Here is a 16916-nt window from a genome sequence, read left to right as displayed (position 1 = left end):
CTAACAGAATGCACGTATGGTACCGTGCAGGTTGCACACCATCTCTTTAAACTGTGTTCCTGATGTCACTGTGCGCTGTGTTCATGGCTGTACCTACATACAGAACTGTATATAGTAAGATGGACACGCCAACAGCAGCTGAACCTCTCGACAACAGGTCTGAGTGCAGTTTACTGAGGCTTAATGTGTGGGCTCTGACAGTTACTCCTTCCTGCCATTTGGAGTTGCGGTGTGTAGTTTTGCATGGTGCAGATTTAAGTCATTTAAGTGATTGTAAAAGTATTAATTTAGAGTTCAGTTTCCTACTGTATAAAAATGTATTAATTAAAATTTAATTCCAAGGGCAATGAGGAAGGAGTAAAAAAAAATATTCAAAAGTCTGTTGAACAAATCCTTAGCATTTGTTTTAAGCTGCCTGGCGTCCCAGGTGGGTAGAGTTTACCTCAGTGACATCATTTGGATAAAGCCATGAAGGCTGTCAGCACTAGAGAAGCTAAACTAACTCATTATATTGCCCTCGGTGACACAGAACACCAACCGTGAACCTCAGTACAATAAAACTATAAAAACTGTAATGGGTGTGTGTAAACTGTGTTTGGCTCGAGATGTGACCAGGTGGCCGAGGAGAGCAGATCTGATGAACATAGACGATCTCTGGTTACAGTTAGAGGACAGATGGTAGAGGAAGAAGAAGAGACAGACAAACTGAAAGAAAAGGAAAGACAGGAGGCTGATGGACAGACAGACATAAAAAAAAAAAAAAAGACAGAAAGAAGTTAGCTGATTGAGGCTCACTTGGCAGATGCTGCACAGCAGAGATCAACGTGCAAGACAAGACGACACCTTCCGAATACAAACAGGATCAACTCTGTTATGTTGTTTGCATCAGCTGCAGCACAGTCCAACACCTCTTCACCGTCTGCCTGTCTGACTTCATGGTATTCTCAGGTCTTGTTAACACTTCACAAAGGCCTATTTTCAGCATCAATTTCAGCACCTATCACCGTTTGAACTGTTTCTTATTCTTGTGTCATAGTTTAAGACGTAAGTTTTTTGCGCCTACAGCTCACCAGCAATCACATTCAGACCCGTTTTCCTACACTTGTAAGGACCTTTGATCAACTCAAAAATAAGCCCCAAATCGCAGCTGAACCCGTGCAGAAATGAGGATAAATAAAAACATCTTCGTTTCTGAGGATTTTCCTCATCTTTCTCTCTTTGAGAGAACATTTGGTGTTCAGAAACACAGCTACCCACACCTAATTACTCTACATGTGTGTCAGAGGGATCAGAGTTACTGTACAAGAACCTGTCTCTCTCTCCTGCTCCATATCTGCAGGTGTAATTTAGGTTTAATTCATGGCAGAAATGTCCTTCAATTAAATTGTCTAATAAATAGGAACGTGTCACTTCCACGACATAGAAATAACCAAAGTAAATTAAAAGTACTAGTACTTAAAAGCGCTTTGGTAATTGCTTGGAATATATACTTTAATACTGTTATTCTGAATTTAATAAATTGCCTCACTGATTTAAAAAATAAAACGTCATCCTACGCTGGACAAAAAACAGTCAGCTTAAGCAGCTGATCCCTCACTACAGGACCAGCTGTCCCTCGCAAGCTCTTCCTTTGACCTACGTCTGACATTTTTCACACAACATTTTTATTTTGCATTATTCTCTCACATGAGCTCAGCTCCTGAGATGCTTGTTGGGCAGAGCCTGTGCATCTGTCTCACAGTTTAACTGAAATCGTTGTGACCTGTGGAGCTGCAGGAGGCTTTGGACCACAACACCCACCAAATGCTTTGAATGGCACATGTTACATCTTGGATCACCAACACCACAGCATTGATTAAATTCCCATGACCCCTTGCTGTCTCTCCACCTGCCGCTCAATATGGCTGTCTGTGAAGTTTAGTAGACTGCAGGGACGGTGAGTCAGTCCACAGACAGCTCTCTCAGATAACAACATCAGTTTACACGCATTTACAACTCTTAATGATATTTACACTGTGTTACACACAGAGAAACATGGCGTCTACCTTGCTTGAAACAACTGGAGAAACCATCACTACCTTGTTCAGTTGACAGAGACGCTCTTTTTAAAAAAAAAAACAGTCACCCCAGATATGAGGCTTGCATTTGCATTATATTTGTAAAGCAGGATGTGAAAGATAAAGAGACATAAGGCTGCAGGAGCGAGAGGAGACGCAAATGGCCATCGTGGATCATCATGTATTCAAATACGGAAATGAATCATGTTCATAGATTAAAGCTGGCAATTTGTAATCACCATCCCTCTACCTAGTTGATGAGTGAGTAGTGTTTTCTAGAGAGCGTTTTGGCCTGTGAGGAACTTTAGTCACCTGATATCTCAATAAAAAGGAAGATATCAGCCTAATTTCTTCTACATTTCACTGTCTAATCCTAAAAAACACTGCTGTCAGACCATAAGACAGCAAAACGCTGCAAGTGTTAAAACTCATTTCTCATTTAATGCAATGGGTAGAAAATGCAAGAGGAACAAAAAAAAAAGAGTGAAAAAACATCATTTGAAATATAATTGAATAACGGAAATAGTTTGACCTAAAGTCAGTCTGTCCGGAAAAAGTCCCATTCAAACACATTTGGCAGAGACATGTTTGTTTTTAAATTTAAAATACGGACTTAATATAAAATAATAAAAACTAAAATGGCGACACATTGTTAATATTTTTATATACTTTCCAAAGGTAGTGAGCCTAAAAGCGGTGAAAACAAACCAAAAAATTATCGATAAAATTAAGGTAGATAAAAGATTTACAAAAAAAAAAAAAAAAAAGCTCTGAGAAATCTGAGATGACAAAATGGCATTCATATATGACGCAGCCAATCAGGCTAATTTGCACAGTCACTGAATATTTTAGGTGAATAAGCTGGGGAATATTTTTCGTTCCATCGAATAATTAGTATTGTCAACAGGCTACATTAATGGGTTAATTTAATTGCATCTATCTAAACACATTTTCAGGGCGCCTAATGAATAAATGCAAAGTCTGTCTAGACATTTGTGACTGAGATGAGAGCACTGGGACTGTCTGGCTGGAAGGAGCTGGGGCTCATTTTTCTGTTGTGTCTGATGAAGTGAGATGAGAAGCAGCTCACCGTTGTTGCAGTACTGTAGCAGCAGGTTGGTGCTGTCATACAGGCTCCCACACGAAGCTATCCTCTCCGACATCCTTCCCTCTTTTCTTATCCCGTCTCTCTCTCCAGCTCTTCCTCCTCTCCGTCCGGTCCTTTGTCCTCCTTTCACCCCTCTGGACCTCCTCTTCACGCCGTCACCCCTTCCTTTCTCCCCCACATTCATAAACAGACAAACACACACACCTTTACCTGCCTCGGCTTCCTCTCTCCCGCTCCTGCTTCGCTGCAAAGTTACACATTACATAAAAAAAATTACACTTCCGCTTTCTGATTTCAAAATAAGAGTTATATCGACACCGTGATTATTTTTGTGTTTAATGTGTGCGCTTAAATCATCGAATATGATTTCAATAACATTTCATTGACTGGTACCATTTGAAAAGGCTACCCCCTATCCATTCATAAAAATGTTCATTTAGCCTGACACATTTTTATATTCACTATGTGCTGTTCACCGTTCACTTCAGTTTAACACTGTTCCCTTTCTCACACGTGTTCTGCTAAGAGCAATGTATGATGTCTATCATTTTTGACTACAAACTGTCACATTATTCTCTGTGGCCATGTCAGTTCAACAGATGTTTCGGTTCTACTTCTTCTCTTTTATTTTGAAGTGACAACGCTTGGTTTTCCGGTGATCTAGGTTATTCTCGTTATTTTGACGAAACGTCGTCACCTGTATCTGCCGTACCGCTGTTACTATAGCAACAGCCTCTCCACCAGCCCCGGTTCGTGATGATTGGAGGCGGGAGAGAGACAGAAATGAACATCACTGAACAAAGTGCAGTTTTTTAATCTGAATAACACCGGAACTGCTGGAGTCGGTTGCAAACAAGAGTCTTACAACCGCCTGAGGCTTCAATTTGTGAAAAGAGAAAGGTGATTCCGGTGTGGATCACCTGAATAATTCATTGAGAAACGGTGTGCTACACCTAGCGCACGTGTTTGTAATTGATGCCAAAGACTATTCAAGCATGCTTAAAGCGGAGGTTTAACCCTTTCCTCTGTAAATCATGTGCAGGAAACCGACCATTACAGCTTTAATTGCTAAAAGAGAAATTAGTGAATTAACTATTTTAGACCGTGAATAAAGCGGTGTTCCCATGCAAAAGGTAAAGAGAAAAAATAATAATATTAATAAATTTCAGCTGACTGGATTTCAACCTGTCAAAAATAAAGTCACATTTACTTCACTCCACAATATTACCACATCTCTCTGTCATTTCATGACCCTTTGTTGAATTTTCCTTTGCTTCAGCGAAGTCACATTTATTCTGGAACTATCTACAGAAAACGTATGTTGTCAGATCTTACTTGATGTATTTTGTCTTGATGTAGGTCCTCACTGTGACCACTGAAGGGCAGTAAACACACAATTTATATGATGTGAGGATCTCTGGACCAAAAGTTTTGTTAAAAAAACTTAATTCCTAATTTTTTTACAAAATCAGTGTGTCTTTATATAATACACGCATAAATACTTAAGCGTATCGATATTAATGACTGCGCTAATGTTAACAATGTTTGTTAGCCATGAATCTTCTTGCTGTTTCTTTCTATGATCATGGGTAGGATTACGGTCATGTCAGCCATCAGCATCATCAGTGTAAAGGCAGATACCATGCTATGCTAACACTTATGCTTTTTGTATGTTTTTTTCTTCTAATGTTGTATTTTAACATCAAAACTAACATGTTTATAAATATGCCATTAATACCTCCAACTAATAATAACAATAAACATCTCCGAGTTGTTTATATCATATTTTTATGATGAGCTCTGTGAATTAATTTTTTATTGTGTCATTGTGGTAATTGGATTTATTTAGAATCCTGCAGGGCAGTAAACACTCAATTTCATGTCAACAGTCAACCCTACCAACATTATGACACATTATAACATGGTCTAGACAGGTAAGCTGTTGTTGAAGCACATCTTTATCAATACAGATTTTACTAACTACACTGTTACTGTTATTACTATTATTAGCCACACTAATAATGATATATATTATATATTGATATTAATAAGGATTTTGTTTATATAGTGCTGTAGTTCCTCACTGTTGCCACTGGAGGGCAGTGGAGCCAATAGTGGCAGATGTATTATCAGAACAATCTTAACAGCAAATATAAATGCAATACATTTTGCATATTTTTATGCGCACACGTAAAAAATATTTTAATCTAAAATTCACATCATTTTATCTCTGTTTATACTTGGTCTATCTGCATCAAACAATAAATGGTATAGCATTTGAAGACAGCTCTTTCAGCAATGATCCACGTGATTTTTTCTTCATGCTGCAACGTCTGGGGTCTATTCCATGAAGCAGGTTTAGGGGTTCAGGGTTCAAGGTTAGATTCTGAGTCCAGAGTTTGTTAAACCTGCTTTCTGAATAGACCCCTGGAATCAGCCATGTTATTTGTTAATGCAGTGTTGTAGTTCTCACTGTGACCACCAGAGGGCAGAAAACTGCCAAAATTAATATTTTTATTCAACTTTTTGGTGTTGTTTCTAACTTTTCCACTTCATGTATGTGTATGTGCACAGTACTGTACAAACGTTCTCTGCACTTTAGATATTTGTATTCTTAACCATCATGTTAGGGAGGCATCTGATCAATCCAGATTAATTCTACAGCAGGACAATGACCCCAAACATACAGTTATAAAGAACTATTAACAGGGTGTCTGGTCCCCACAGAGCCCTTACCTTATTACATGAAGAGACAGAAGACACCAAGACAGTCTAAATCCACAGAACCACTGTAGCAAGATGCTTGGAACAACCAAATAGGCCTACCTGAAAAACTGTGTGCTGGTGTACCAAGGAGAACTTGTGCTGTTTTAAAGTAGTGACAGATGATCACATCAAGTATTGATTTGATTTAGGTTTTTTGTTTACTGCACTTTATATGAAGGTAATTGTTAAATAAAAAACTATTCATGTCATCCTATGAAACTTTTGCACAGTACCATGTACATGATTATTCATTTCCAAACAACAGATCCAGTCATAAATGTAACTGTGCCATCTCTGAGTAACAAGGTTGTTAGTCAAGGTTAATGGTTCCACCTTATGGATGAAAGATTACATTCTGTGGTTGCTTCAGCCTCCAGCTGGAGAGAGGGGGAGAAAACGGACACAGCGACCGCCCAAACTGCGGCAAATTCTCCAATATGACTGGAGCAGTCCTGTGCCCAAATGTAACTAAGACAATTTGTCCTCTTTTAAAGGCAATGGGTGGGCACTTCAAATATAGATTTGATTTTGGGTTTTTTGACGATCCGGATTCACACCAACACTCAGCTCCACAAGCACTTTGAATGAGGTTATTTAACTAATAAAAAATACTCATGGCATTGTTTTGGAAAGCACTTATAGGCTATGGAAAAAACCAAGCAGTGGTAGAGACGGGGGTTTATATGGAAATGGACAAAACTGTAGTAGTGTATATACTATAAAGTTTGGTACCTGAACAGCACACTTCACATTATTGTAAACGAATCAGAAACCATGAAAACGTGCTTGTTATTTGCAGGAAATGTATCGCAGAGAGACAGGCCATAGTGGAGGAAATGCAGAGGTAGAGGAGCACGAGTAGATTATACTGAAACACGGCGGTAGTTGGCAGAGCAGTAGATGTTTGATCAGCTGATGGCAGAAGTCAGACAGACTGACGTGAGGGAAACAGATCCATTCTGCGCATGCGGCATCTACGTAGCTTTGTTATTGTCACATGACAGCTGACGTGACGCCACGACCTGTTGCCAAGTAATGTCTAGTAACTTAGAAATGATGAAATGTTAAGAAATACACTCTGCTGACTTGTGACCGGGGCGTAACGTTATTTAATGGACATTTAAGTTCGTCTGTCGGCGTTAAATCCTTTAAAAGCGGACTCGAGCTGCCAACGGGGTGAAAATTAATATTAAGGCTAGCATTAGCATTAGCAATAGCCAGAGCACCAGAGAACGAGGAAGAGGAAGAGGACTGAACTGACAGTAAGTTTATTTGAAGCCACTAATGCTGCTGCTGAAAACTTTGACCTGATGACATAAATTTACAGATTTAGGTCGATTACTGCACAGATAATCAGACTAACACTTGTGCGTGGGACTCTCAGTAAATCCAACTCATCGTTTTTGTTTGGTCTACTCTAGAAACCAAGCAAGCAAACTGTGTTCATATAGCTCTTTACTAGACAAATATTACAGCTGCTTTACGGAGGGATAAAAAGAGAAAAAGGCAAATAAAAGACAAAGAATAATTATATATAAAAACAAGAAGAGTAAACCACAAAATTAAGTATAAACTCAAAGGCAACAAGTGGCTTTTAAGTAGCTTTTTAAAGGTTTGTCTTCTCTGAGGCTTTATGAGTAGCTGTTTCAGAGTTGAGGAGCATCAACAGCAGAAGCATGAAAGTCAGGTTTCTGTTTCTCTGGAACACCCAGAAATTTCTGTCCTAAAAAAGCGCGGTTCCTCCCAGTGATAAGATGGCACAACAACTCTGTCTCATGTCTCCTTCCATCATTAATTTTGTGGTAGAGCAGAAGTGAAAATAACCTCACATTTGTCTCTCTGCAGGCTGTTTTTTTAGTATGCGGACTCGACAAAGGGCCTCCCAGCTGGGATTGTTGCTCCTAGCCTCCCAGGTGTTTCAGGTCGGTCTGGACAACATCCCACCTGTCACCCTGGCTGTCCTGGCTCTCAATGTGTATCTTTACATGTTCCCTGCAGCTCCACTGATGCAGGTAATGCAGCACCTGGACCACCTTTCAGGAATGACATGCACTGTTGCTTTGTACTATATTAAGGTGATATTATTAGTACTAATATGAGTTCTACTATCTATCCGATCCTTAGGCCTGTGTGAGTGTCCAGCAGGCATATTGGTTTAATGATTGGCGTCGTCTTGTGCTGTCCCCACTGCATCATATGGATGACTGGCACCTCTATTTCAACATGGTGTCCTTCCTCTGGAAAGGAATCAGGCTTGAGCAGCGGCTGGGTGGAGCCTGGTTCGTCTACCTGCTGTCAGTCTTCTCTCTGCTCACTGGATTAGTCTATCTGGTGTTGGAGGCAGCGTTAACACAACTCACCCAGGACCAGTCCTACAGCATGACCTGTGCTGTTGGCTTCTCAGGTATACACTACTCTAAGGTCACTTATGGTGTAATTGGTATGAAAGGTTGGACTAAAGTGATTCTACTGGTACAAATGGGAATAAACCATAAAAAATTATTGAACAACAGCATTTTAAAGAAACATATATTGTATGTCATCACCACCCAACCTACTGCTGGTTTGAATGGCAACTTTTCCCCCTATTTATTGAACTTTGCTAATATGACTGTGTTTCTAGGTGTCCTGTTTGCTCTGAAGGTGCTCAATAACCACTACCACCCTGGAGGTGTGACCAATGTGATGGGTATCCCTGTGTCAAATCAGTATGCTAGCTGGGTGGAGCTAGTGCTGATCCACATAACATCACCTGGGTGAGTTTCCCATCACAACTTTGCATAATAAATTCACCAGGATTTTTGATTCACCTCCCAGATATGCTGTAGAGATACCAGTGTGATGGATGTAGCGGGGTGTGAGCACTGCCAGGGTTAATGCTTCTGTTTTCAGTGGGATGGCCCCAGCTTAAAGGACTGATTGAGAGGATATGACTTTTAACTTGATATCTATAGATGTGCTATAGTATAACATGCCTGCTGTATACACTGCTACAGTTCCTAAACATTTTAATCAGAGGATGCAGGCATGGGCCACAGCAGCTGATTTAGATCTTTGAAAAACAAACAAAAACAACAAAGTTACCGTTAAACCTTCTTCTTTTTTCGGTAGATTGTCCTTTGAGCATTAATAGATTTTATAGACCAGAGAGACAGATCAGGACTGCAGGTAAATGTAAAAAAAACACTAAGAAGATATTTATAACATTCTTTAGGAAACAGCAGGTGACAGGGACTACAGTGGTCCATGAGCAATGTGGTAGTAAAAGGTGCTTTTGATCAGGATCTGTATTTGTCAGCAGCACAGATAAGTGAACTGAACTGAAGGGTAGTCACAACATCATGTTCATAAAGACAGCTGCTTCCTAACTATCCAGAATAAGAGGCAGCTACATAATGTTGTCAGCACATGTTCACATGTATATACTTAAGGAAGTTGGTCTCAGGTCACCTCATACAATCAACACATCCTTCAGACAGCCAGTAAAATCCTCCTCGCCTGTGTCTGAACTTTGGAAACTTCCCGCTCAAGTAGTCCTGATAGTATGTGCTCTCTGATGCTATGAATGAAAGTGTCCACAAGATGGCAGTGTTTCATTAGTTAGGAGTTAACATGTGTTTTGCTTCTTCAGGACCTCTTTCGTTGGTCACCTGTCAGGTATCCTGGTGGGTCTGCTCTACACGTCTGGACCACTGAAGACCATCATGAAGAGATGTGCAGGTCTGAATTTATGTGTGTGTGTGTGTGTGTGTGTGTGTGTGTGTGTGTGTGTGTGTGTGTGTGCCAAGACAAGACAACTGCTATATAAGGACACTCACCAGAGTGTCCAGGTGTTTCTATTATTTGTGCACCCCATTTATATCAATGAATGTAGGCTAAATAACAGAAACGCCTCTGTATAATGTAATACAGCTCCACACACTACATCCTCCACAATGAAAATCAACAGCTGTCTTAAACAATTTTAATGAAAACTGAACACTATAACCTCAATGCAGGAGGATTTACAGCAGGACTGTTGTATTTGACTACATTGGTTTTAGTTAGATGTTCCTAATATACCAGCAACTGAGTGTACATTAGTAATTATCAGGTGTATACACAGGCTGCAAAAAGCCTGACTGGAATTGGTTGATTTTGGTCCTGTTCTCACCTGGGAACTGATTCATCTGGTAACCTACAGATGCTCTTTAATTGTAACACAGTTACACACAATTACACTTTTAAAATGTAACACAGTAACACATTTACTCAGAGATATTTTATGTTATCAGTTAAAAAAAACATAACGATACCGATAATCAGAAAATGCTGAATATTACGGCCAGGCCGATAATCGGTCGATCCCTAGTCTAAAGATATAGTTTTCACTGAAAAAATTCCTGAAGCCTTGAAATGTCATTCTTTTGTATTTTTATTGTGATTTAAATGTACTGTAAATACTGTAGACGGCTCTGAAATACATCTGTGTGCCTCATTATTAATCCATACACAAATCAAAATGCACCTTAACAACCGTTTTCCTGAACTGAAATAGTCTGTTTGTATATATTTTCACCAGAGATTGTGACATCGAATGGATATAACTCCCGGCCCGGTGCAAACTACAACTCTTCAGGCTTTTCAGGTACCAAAGTTTTCAAGGAAAGTCATTTTATAAACAGTGTATAAGCTGAAAATCAACACTGAGCAGATCCTACTAACAGGTACTATTTTTGTATCTAATGCCTGATATACCTTATCATCAAAGAAATCAGTAAGAGACATTGTTTTATTGGATGACATGTTCCTTCATTACCATGAACACACAAAGTTTACTTTTAACACCGTCCTGCTGCTGTAAATACTTACTGGAGCAGGGAAAATAGCTGCCAACAAATGCACTGTTTACTGTAAACTACACTGCCCAGCTGTTTTTAGTGAACCTTTTTCAAAACAACTGACTAAGTAAATTGGTTTTTGTCTTTTCGTGGACAATAAGAAGAATGTTATTTCTATTTCTGTACTTACACCCTCTGTGTGTGTTTGTGTGTGTGTGTGTGTGTGTGTGTGTGTGTGTGTGTGTGTGTGTGTGTGTGTGTGTGTGTGTGCGTGTGTGCGTGTGTGCGTGTGTGCGTGTGTGCGTGTGTGTGTGTGTGCGTGTGTGCGTGCAGGCTACAGTGGCACTGGTGGAGGATACTCAGGATACCATCAGCATGCACCAGATTACACCACAAATCGTTCAGCATCTTATTCAGGTGGACTGACAGAGGAGGAGCAGTTAGAGACAGCCATCAGAAACAGTCTGAATGACGGTAGTAAGAGAGGAGAGAGAGAGTGTTGATGAATGGAGGGTGACTGGATTGACACTGAATCCTAAAATCTATACCATGTTTAAAGTCACCCAAGTCAGCTAAGTGCCTAAAGTATGTACATCTAATACTATTTTGTTTTGTAGGACAAAGCAGCAGGAGAGGAGCTCCTCCCCCTTATGGTTTCAACCTCTCAGACGAGGCGAGAGCTGAGGAAATCAGATGGAGGAGAATGAGGAGGTTCGACAGCTGAGCTGCCAGGCAACGGAGTGGAAGAACGTTTAGGTGTTGAGACACTTAAGCCTGATCCAGACTCTGCTTTCACAGGCTGAGCGGGAGCGCCCAGAATGAGAAGGTCTAAACACACAGTCAGACACATTTAAGATCTCTTTTAACGTGTGGTCCTTTGTATTTACATGCCTCTCAGTGTATACCAAAGAGTTAATCCTAACCCTACTTTGATGCATAGAATATTCATATGCTCATGAGCAGGTTATGTTTGGATGCTGAAGTTGTCCTCTGGCAAGTTGTCTTCTGGTTTTTGCAGCTTCCAATTTGGGAATTAAGGGGAAAGTTAAGGGATATTTCTAATATATCTCTAATATTCCCGTGGTTACACCACTTCAAGTTGTAAAACGGGTATGGCTAAGAAAAACATTGGGCATGATTTTCAGGCTCTTGTGATGGAGGCCCTATGCCCTAATACATGGAAAGTGACACTGCACAGAGCCATCGTTTTGTATTGAATAACTGTTTTGCATGGATATGACACCACAATCTTGTTGTGCTAAATAAAAAGTATCACAGTGGCATTAATTGTTCATGGAACTTGCTTTATTGTTTATAGTTGTTGATCTTCAGCTGATTGTCTGTGGCCTGGGTGGAGAAAAAGCTGTGAAAATGAAATTTTTCTTTTCTCACAAATAGAATCTCTGACAGATATTAAGGTGGGATTTAAATGTTTTATATGGATGCAAATTAAAGTTTTGTTTTTTTTCCATGAAATGTTAAATCAAAACTGGACAGTATTTTCAAAATAGGTTCAACTGATTAGATACCAGCAAAACCCGCATGATGCTTTTCAACTTGAGCTGTGGCTTCCTCCATGCTGTTCATCAGGTTATCAAAACACAATCCTGTATGGTGTCAAATAGTCATACTACGCATTACTATTAGCCTACTATCATAGTGCTGTCTTATAATGCTGTCTTAATGTCCATCAGAAAGTGCACACCTGGATTCATGTGGGCACAGGAAGCTTGTGTAATGCCGCATCTGTAATAAATGTTCTTTTGAGCACAAACATTACTGCTCATGCACCTTTTTTTTTTTTTTTAAAGCTGGAACAATCCATGCAGTGGTCTACCTGTAAACACTTGGCTGACTTTCATCATATACTATCACTGACATTAACACTAAAAGGGGTTGTAAGTAGTATACTATTTTTTAGGAGACTCTTTAAATTATGTGTAATCTTTACCAACCTCAGCACCATGCTACTGTAAACTTCCTAAAACGTCCCCATGCGAGAGTGATGAAGTTACAAAAGCAACATCTAAGAAAGTACATTGTTGGCTCTGATTCCACTAAAGCCCTGAGGCATGATGGGAAGTAGGACAACTTAAATTAGAGCCAAGAAACGCAACAAGCCACACATCAGCCCTCGTGGGTCTAAAACCATCCCACATGATCAAACTGTACGTCCCAGTCTCCGAGGTGGCGTCTCAAGTGGGGAGAAGGGGAGAAAAGGTTGTGTGTTAAATATCCGGACTCAATGTCTCAGTAGGTGGATGTGTAACTGTTCCAACATCAGATGGGTTTGACAGTTTGCGTAGCATGGTGCGTGTGGGAGCTGAGCGGAGCACAGGGCCCTTGCAGAACATGAAGAGGAGCTGAAGAATGACAGAAGGATGACAGGACGGGGACAGGGATGACACACACCGCACAGCAGATGCTGCCGTTGCAGTCTCCGTGTGTCTCTAGCATGGCTGTGTATCTTGCCACGTTGGTGCTTTTATGTCTTTTCCTGTGTCTGTGCGAGTCAGGGAAGTTGTATCTCAGTTCGTCATCTCAAATCACATCTCTTCTGGAAATAGATCCGACTAATTGGTTCTGTGAAGAGTTCCGCCTGCTGTGACACTGTCACTCAGCATTAGAGACAAAACTGTGAGAAACGCCCTTTTCCTGGTTTACACATGGAGGCTGAGTTGAGTTGACCATTAAGGGAGGCAAGAAAGCTCAATAGAGTCACCCATCAACCAGAGGATTCTGGCTGAAGCCCAACTGACAGGCATCAGGTCTGTGTATATGTCCTTGAGAAAGCCTCTGAGTCCTGGCTGCGTACCGTATCTGAAGCTGTTGTCCTCTGATGGACTGAAACCTGCCATTAGAGTGAACCATTTCAACTGGTTCACCAATAGAAGTGACAATCTCAGTGGAGTGTCACTTCTATGCCAGGTGACATGGCTGCAAGAACAAAATGAGTGTGATGCAAGGAAGTAAAGCGGTAAAACTTGCAACACACTGGTGCAGCCCTGTCATTGACTGTTGCCAGTAGTTAGAGAAATATGCCACTGTGCGCCCAGAAGAAATGTTTTCCCCTTCTTAAAGGGCATTAAAGGCCATGTTATAGAGAACTGTACAGTGAGCCGCAATTTGTCAGAGTTGTTAAGGTTATGATGTTTGATTAGAATGTCAGCTTTTCAACACAGTAACTTTGAAGCCGCTGGCAACCAAACACACCATGACAGGGCTTTATTTCAGACAGGGACATGTAGGTGGGCTGAAAAAAGAATGACCTAAAATACCCCTCGGCTCTCCGACTGAGCTTAGCAGAGACGTGTCACCCCGCTGCCATGTGCTGCATACCCACTGATCCCTAGAAAAAAAGAAAAAAAAAAAAAGACACCCTCCACTCAATCCAACGTGAAGGTCAATTTGTCTTTGCTTCTGCCAAAGCCAGCTCAGATCACAATAGACTCTCATGGGGCCGATAAATTTACCATAGCATAAACGAAACAAGCTTTTAGTAAAAGACAGAGCCAGAGTTTTGGATCACTTTTTTCTCTCCCCACAGTGCAGTGATTAACTTCATCACACTCAAATCCTGCTCAGCAACTCCTAAAGTCTCATGGAGAATGGTATTAACTTGTGCAGAGGTATAAGCCCAGGGCTAATTTTTAGAACAGTTCTATCACTTGTGTGCCAGAGTTGCATGCTGGCGTTGATGACTAAAGAAACTTGCCACACTATTTATAGGATAATCTCATGAAAGCCTCCCATCACTCCCAGCCCACCCTCACCCTCCCACTTATAATTATCCTGCCGACTTTGTTCCCCACTCTGCCTGTTCTTCCCCGCGCCGTAGCGGAACTTCATGGAACTTCCTGTTACACAATCAAAGGACCTTGCACACCCACGTAGGTATTTTCAGTTACTCTGGTTGATTAGAGCTCTGTTCTAATCAGCCACAATAACCAAACTCCCTGGACCAATAACGGCAATAAAGGTGCAAGTTGTCCTAACTTACAGGGTTCAACAGTAAAAAAGGGTTTACACCATTGAATCTGGATCTGGACCATCATTATTACAACTTACAAAAGATAAGTGTAAACCCTGTGTTGCACAGGCCATTGTTTCTGTTTATTGGTTGTCTTTGATTACAGTTTTCACCCAGAGAAAACTGGTTGTTTTTAGTTCACTGTGAGTCCTACGTTTGCATTTTGTGTCCTTGATGATGGTCCATTGCTAAAATGTTAATTTAATATTTTATTACAAATGGTCTTTAATGTGTAGGTGGCTCAAGGTGACAAGTATGAATCATATTTTGCATTACAGACTGTGGGACAAAACAAGCAGTCATTAACCTTGTTGCTTAAGATGCCACTGCAACAAATATGCAGTTATTTAGAGTGCTTTATGAAAAGTGTTTTTATTTTGCAGCGGTATACAGTCCTTCAGAGTCACTAAACAATCTTATCCACCTCATCTGTCATCAGAGGAGTAGCAAAGGTGGGGATTCTGTGGCTAAAATTGCAACACTGAACACAAACAGTAGAGAATAAGAAAAAAGCATTACAGTCTGAACATCCATTCCTTCATCCGTCCATCAGCCTCAATACTTATATCAGATATTCCTCTCTCATATCTCTGACTCATCTCTCTCCCTCGCTCTCTTTTCCCAGAATTGAGCTGCAGCCCATTTTGTGCAAAACAAATATTAGTCATCTCAAAGCTTCTAACTTGTTTATTTCTGTTTATTTAATCCCTTCTTCTTTGTGATTGTCAGTTTTATGTATATAGTCCAATATCAATATAGTCTGTACAGAATACAACACCCACTGTCCTTAGACCCTCAATTCAATATAGATTTAGTGGAAACCAGTCGTTGATCATGAAAAGACCAAGTGTCAATAATATGTAATAATATGTGAATTTACCGTATATCTCGATATAGATTGATAACACAACACAACACATTGCATTTGTTTGACATTTTGTTTAAAGTGACATATCTTTCTTTCTTACACATAGATCACTTGGGTCTATTTTGCTCTTGACACTTTGACATGTGGCCCAGATAAAACAAAGGAGACGTGAATACTCAAGGACGAACAGTTGGTAGGGAACAAAATACAATAACAAATGATCAACTAGAATAAAATAGAAAGTCAAATTTTTGTCTGAGCCAAAAATTGAGCCAAAAATTAAGCCCATAATAAATATGTACAGTATGCTGTACAAATATACAGCTCAGTAATGTGCCATGCATCAGCAATGCACGTTTCAGTTTCATCACCAGATCAATACTGGAGTTTTGAGGCCAATATTGATAGATTCATATTTATTTATATTTATCTGGGAATAGTCATTTTTAACATAATCAGATTACATTAAAATAACCTACATATATCCCTTAGTTTTTTCTTTTTACTTGTGACATTAGCACTAGCAAGTTGAAATATCAACAAGTGCTCTTTACCTCAAACTTACTTGGTCATTTTTGTTCTTGAGTTACTTGTTACTTATCGGTCAGCATGCAGTGATACCAGTATGTCTGCAATAAGTTACCATGTGCTGACATATTGACCTGGCCGGTTTATTGGCCTAGCTATCTCTGCCTTTGAAACGTTCTTAAATATTAGCTGAGTTCAGTTTTTGAGAACCTCCATCTCTCCATTTTCATCTCTTTTTCACCTTGTGTGTGTGTTGTATAATAACTGCTCTGTAAGAACCTCTATGGATCTGCATTTTTTCACAGACGAACGCGGTGCACACTCGCTCACTCGCTCACTCGAGACGGTTGCATAGATAAAGCAAATGTAAACACTGACAGACACACAAACATTAAATTGATTGCGTCCGCAGAGCACAGCCAGCCTTTGAGTTTAGTTCAGCTCGCCTGTTTCAAACATCAACTGTCCACCACTTGACTACCTCCTCTACAGCAGCTTGAGGGGGTTGACAAGAGTACTTGAGACGATCATGTTCACCCCTTCCACAAATATCAAGTCAAATCTGCTCTTACACGTCTTTTTTACTGGGTTATATCCTGTGCTGCTGTCACGTAATCTCCCCCTCTTACGTTTTTCTTTTGTACTCTGCTGCATCTCAGCGTGTCTCTCTCTACTGCTTTAGGAATTTTTTCTCCTTTTGAATTTTGATTCCTCCCCAGTGTCTGCACTCCACTCCCGC

General features: G+C 40.2%; 2 protein-coding genes across 6 annotated transcripts in view; one reads left to right on the top strand and one right to left on the bottom strand.

Annotated features, from left to right (window-relative positions):
* LOC111216943 (echinoderm microtubule-associated protein-like 2) overlaps window positions 1–3349 on the bottom strand; it is a 30805-nt gene extending 27456 nt beyond the window's left edge. Inside the window, exon 1 of the mRNA XM_022738607.1 lies at window positions 3148–3349. Within this exon, the coding sequence (XP_022594328.1) occupies window positions 3148–3349 (202 nt within the window). The remainder of the gene's footprint in view (window positions 1–3147) is intronic.
* A 3596-nt stretch (window positions 3350–6945) lies between these two features.
* Window positions 6946–12502, top strand: rhbdd1 (rhomboid domain containing 1). 5 transcript variants are annotated; one of them, XM_022738579.1, is made up of 8 exons: window positions 6946–6963; window positions 7777–7943; window positions 8056–8335; window positions 8555–8687; window positions 9563–9651; window positions 10493–10558; window positions 11085–11228; window positions 11369–12502. In XM_022738579.1, the coding sequence occupies exons 2-8, from the start codon at window positions 7791–7793 to the stop codon at window positions 11473–11475; spliced, it is 972 nt and encodes a 323-aa protein (XP_022594300.1). In that variant the 5' UTR covers window positions 6946–6963; window positions 7777–7790; the 3' UTR covers window positions 11476–12502. The 5 variants fall into 5 exon arrangements, with proteins under 5 accessions (XP_022594300.1, XP_022594302.1, XP_022594301.1 ...); XM_022738581.1 differs by lacking the exon at window positions 6946–6963 and adding an exon at window positions 7172–7193 and having other exon boundaries at window positions 11085–11168; XM_022738580.1 differs by lacking the exon at window positions 6946–6963 and adding an exon at window positions 7172–7193 and having other exon boundaries at window positions 11085–11225.
* Window positions 12503–16916: the final 4414 nt, after the last annotated feature.

Source organism: Seriola dumerili, unplaced genomic scaffold, assembly GCF_002260705.1.
Source record: "Seriola dumerili isolate Sdu_G_001 unplaced genomic scaffold, Sdu_1.0 BDQW01000036.1, whole genome shotgun sequence".
In the NCBI taxonomy this organism is placed as follows: Eukaryota; Metazoa; Chordata; class Actinopteri; order Carangiformes; family Carangidae; genus Seriola; species Seriola dumerili.
Note: the sequence above shows the minus strand (reverse complement) of the source record. Positions and strands in the feature narration are given on the sequence as shown.